At 37.8% G+C, this 4,512-nt stretch overlaps 1 protein-coding gene across 1 annotated transcript; it reads right to left on the reverse strand.

The window, feature by feature from the left end:
- Positions 1 to 819: 819 nt before the first annotated feature.
- LOC100265599 (uncharacterized) lies at positions 820 to 4,283 on the reverse strand. The gene is made up of 3 exons (XM_002282104.4): positions 3,947 to 4,283; positions 3,470 to 3,799; positions 820 to 1,870 (listed from the first exon to the last, which is right to left on the reverse strand). Exons 2-3 carry the CDS (start codon positions 3,795 to 3,797, stop codon positions 1,149 to 1,151), a joined length of 1,050 nt encoding a protein of 349 aa, XP_002282140.1. The 5' UTR covers positions 3,798 to 3,799; positions 3,947 to 4,283; the 3' UTR covers positions 820 to 1,148.
- Between the last annotated feature and the right edge of the window lie 229 nt (positions 4,284 to 4,512).

Below are 4,512 nucleotides of genomic sequence, written 5' to 3' on the forward strand. Positions count from 1 at the left end.
AAGTGGAGCCACTTTATATGATATTCATGAGCTGATTTTTCTTGCATTTGTGTTTAAGATGTAAAAGAAAATTTCCATCACTCATAACTTATGTGGTTGCTCTTTACGTATGTACGTGGCCTTGTTTTCTTCATGCAAAGTTAGCAAGCCTCATCTTTCTGATCTCATTCAGGAATGTTTTTCTTGTACTTTCTGTTTGGACGCTAGGGAAACTGAGGAAATGAGAAGGAAAAAAGTTGACATTTCAACTAACCAAGTGGCTATATTAAAATCTGTTCAGCACAAGAGAAGATGGGGTTTGCGTATCCCCTAATGTGATCTACTGACTCGTCCAACAAAAAAAAGATAGGTAATAATAAATAAATAAAATTAAAAAAACTAACAGGTTACAGGATGGTTGGGTTAATCATTTACCAGAAGTGGACACTCTTATGGGCATGGTTATGGAGGTTATAGGCCATCCCTATAAAGGTGGGGGGGCACAGTTTCCATGGGGGACCATTCCTCCAGGAGGAATTCAATGAACAAGAAGAGTGTTGCTGTCCTCTGGTGTTTTTAGTCCCCACAGAGGACTACCAGGAAGAGTAGAAACAAGAGGTGAAAATCTGAATCAGACTGGTGACAGCTGCATAGTTAGTTGTGGGGTGATGGTCCTCAATCCATAGCCTCAAAAACATTATCATCTTCACTCAAATCGCTGAATTAAAACTCTCCCTCTTTTCTTTTGGTCTCGGTTCCGTCCTTTTCAAGATGGTACATCTCGTAAGGACCAGACTGCTGAATTAACATCAATCCCAACATTCATGTGCACCCCCCAACGACCAAACTTGATCATCTTTGAATAGAACAATGGAGAAGACAAAGTGCAAGATTAATGCATTCAAACAGAGAAACATTGTAAGAATAAGAAAGAGTAGAGCTGACACCAGCATTTACAGAGTTAGGTGTGGTCTGGGATCTTTCCCCACTCCAGTAATGAAAGTACCCAAGAATTTTTCTTAGAGCACTGGCTTAGATAATGATTCTGTCTTCTCTGTGATATGAGAAGGGCCTACAACATGCCTGATAAAATTCGAAGAAAGGTTCAGTGGAGGTGATACATATGACCTTTCCAATCTCAGCTAAAGAAAATGCTTTCAAATGCAGAGTCATGCAACAAGATTACTCTCTGTCGTCCATATCCGCAGAAGACGGTCATAGAAAGAGCATGTGGCCACCACAGAACCACCATTGTTTTGGCCTTTCCGACACAAGTCCCCTCTCTGCCAATCTGCTCCATATGCAAGTGATTCATGCTTACTGTAAGTTTCAATAACTTCAGGTTCCTCACCTTTGGTCTTGACAACTGCAAACCCATTGTGCATACAAGCTGCCAGGACCAGACCTGGTACTGAGGGATGGTGCTTGATTCTCCAGACTCCTCCCCCTAGACAAATTGAAGTTTCATTAACAGGCTTGATTATTGATCTCACATCCCATAGTCTCAGGTGCTCATCATAGCTGCCAGTGAGAACTAAATTAGGGTCACTGGGGCTCTTTGCAATGCAACAAACACCCATCTTATGGACCTTGGAATTCTGAAATGCCAACTTTGAAGGACTATCCCGCAAATCCCAACAGCTGAATTTACAGTCATCAGAGCCTGTGTACACCAGTTGTGGCTGATGGATATCAAAGGAAGTTGACCAAAGCTCAAATTCATGTGCTTTCCATTCTTGACATATATCTAATTGGGACTCTCTCAGGGAAATTATTGAGATAGAACCATCTGAGAGGCCCACAGAGATGCATGTTGCCGAGGGATTCCAGTCCAGGAAAAGGCACATGGAAGAACTTATTTTTTCAGCATTGATTTCTGTCAAAGAACCCCCTGCATCAAGAATAAAAAAATGAAAAAATTTTTTTTTTTAAATCGAAAATAAGCTAAGCATATATTGGCTAAGAAATCAGAGCTGAAGCTAGCCACTTTTCTTGGATGATACTTGACATCTACATGGATATGCTGCTAAGGATGATCAGCACTTCAGCTGTTCAATATATACTTAATATAGACTGAAAAGTAACAGGAACTCAATCATCTCAAAGTTGAGACAAGTATCCCTCCCCATGTGGATGAAGCTGATGTACCGTAGGATAGGCTGTTCTTTCCACCACCTCAGAGCCCAAAGTGAGAAAAAAGAGCTTCAAGGAAGAAAATTCTATAACAGCCTATGGAAATCCTTCAATTAAAATAAAAAGTCTGCCATGTACAAGATTTTCTTCTTCACCAAGCATCATTAATCAGTAACATGCCATGACTCAAAAATGTAATGGCCATTCAAACTTGAAAGCATTATGCCATTGCAAATTTTGATAATGGGGCTTACGTGGATAAAGTTGCTGCTTTTGTTTGATTTGCATGTAGAAATCAAAGAGAAGAGGGCATATACACCACAAAAAAATAGCATGGAGTACCAATGTTGATAAAAAGGATATACTGGATGTGTTCTTCCAAAAACTTAGTGGCCAATACTCATGGGAACCATAGTTACAAAATCATCCTGGGTGGTACTACAACTTAAATTTGCAAAGTCACAGACAAAAAATTAACAACCATAGATCATGAGTCCTCCAATCATGCCAGGAAACAAAAGGATTATGAACAACCATATGATGTGTTCCATTAGTAGCTTGTGTGTGCAAATAAACATGTATACATGTATGATGTAGGAGAATCCTCATGATGTAAGATAACCCTCATGATATAGGACAACCCTCAAATAGATGTCTACAATCAAGTTGATGGGTTAGGGTTTTTATTTTTTAGGGCTTAAGGAGAGGAACAAGGGCAGTGAAAAAAATAAAATAAAAATATAAAGAAGAAGGGATAGAAACCTTAAAATCTCACTTAACGTCTTCTAAAGGCCTTTTAGGAATCTAACCTAGAAGAAAAGCAATGGAGTCTCACCATTGAGAATGACAACACTTGCCAAACAAATTAATGTTATTTAATCATCAATACTGAGGCTTCTCTAAGAAATCCAAATTCAATTAGGATTTTAATAACCTATTATGAGTGTATGTGTGTAATTCTAATTCTCTTATTATGATTCTAATAATTAGCTACTCCTAATTTAAATTCTACAAATACTAATTCTAATTTAATTCTAACTGATACTAATTACACTTTAATTTCAATTAATACAAATTCACTTTCTTGAGGTATATCTAGGAGATTCATCCTCGTCACCTTAGCAGTTGCATTCCCACTCCCAAGAGTTAATTTATCCAGAAATTTTATTGGAACTGAATTTCCTAGATCATCAAATCAATCAACATTTTTGCTCAACTGATCAATTGAATGAAAAACCCACCAAACTGGAGGTTCTTATCAGTATTTGACACCGAACCCAGTTCTAACATGTTCATCTACCAAGCATAACACCAACCATTCAAGCTAAAGAAGTAAAATTTTGGATCTTAGACATACCCAGAGCTTCGGCTCCACTTGAACCGCTTTCCAAACCATAGAGTCTCAAGTACCCATCAGCATCAGCTTGAGCTAACGAAGGAACAGCAGTGCTTCCAGCTGGGCTCCACTTTATATCAAAAATCCCAGCCGTGTCCACACGATGACCCAATTCAAGACGCCCGAACTCAGCATCAATATTGAACAGTGAAACGCTTCCTGATCTACTAGGCTGATCACCCTCTTGCAGCGTATACGTTGAAGCCGCTAAAACATGGTGGTAGGAGTCGTGTGGGCAAAACTCCACCGCATCGGCGTTGCCTTCCAGGTAGCAATGCGCCACATCCATGCCTACATCATTGGCAAACACGGTAAACACCACATTGTAAATCTCTTAGGCATTTTATCAAACAGGTGGTGAACAAAAATTTGACGTACTGTTAAATGAAGCATACGATATAGCATGGTACAAAGAGGCCTAGAGAAGAAAGACGTTACCTTAATTCTTGGTTACACACAGAGAAGTATTCAAATCTTAAAGATTGTTGCTAAATCAGCACCTTGACTCAAACTGAACTTCTTGTCGCACCGGGTCAAAGGCGTCTTCTATCCACCAACGACGGGTTATAAAAATTTAATCTGACCATAGGTATGGTTTTTTGGAGATATAGACATATATATATAGTGATGTCCAAATATAGCTTGATGAATGTATACGGTGAGATATACCTACATACCTACGCTATTGAACAAGAACACGAATAAATAAGATCATGATACAAAATTATAAACCAATGAGAGTTGAAACTTGAACTTGAAATACGTAACAAAATATTGGAAAAGTATATTTTCGATGGATACCAATCTAAGTGATGTTATTTGTACCTTTATCCAATGATTTAAATTTCATTGCACATGTTAAACTGGTTATTAATTTGATATCTTAGTATTTTTCTTTAGTTTAAATATATAATATTATAATAAGTTCAAAAAAAAAAACTTTTTAAAATATTTTTTTTCCATAATAATTGGAATTATTGGGCATTATGGAAAAAGTTTCTAAA

This window comes from Vitis vinifera, chromosome 17 (genome assembly GCF_030704535.1).
Source record: "Vitis vinifera cultivar Pinot Noir 40024 chromosome 17, ASM3070453v1".
NCBI classification, from domain to species: Eukaryota; Viridiplantae; Streptophyta; class Magnoliopsida; order Vitales; family Vitaceae; genus Vitis; species Vitis vinifera.

Bases quoted from the DNA above. Each gene is read 5' to 3' on its own strand.
- LOC100265599 (XM_002282104.4), bottom strand. From the start codon at position 3,797: ATGGATGTGGCGCATTGCTACCTGGAAGGCAACGCCGATGCGGTGGAG. The intron at 1,871-3,469 runs GTATGTCTAAGA...TTCTTGATGCAG, and splicing joins AAGTGGAGCCGAAGCTCTGG to GGGGTTCTTTGACAGAAATC.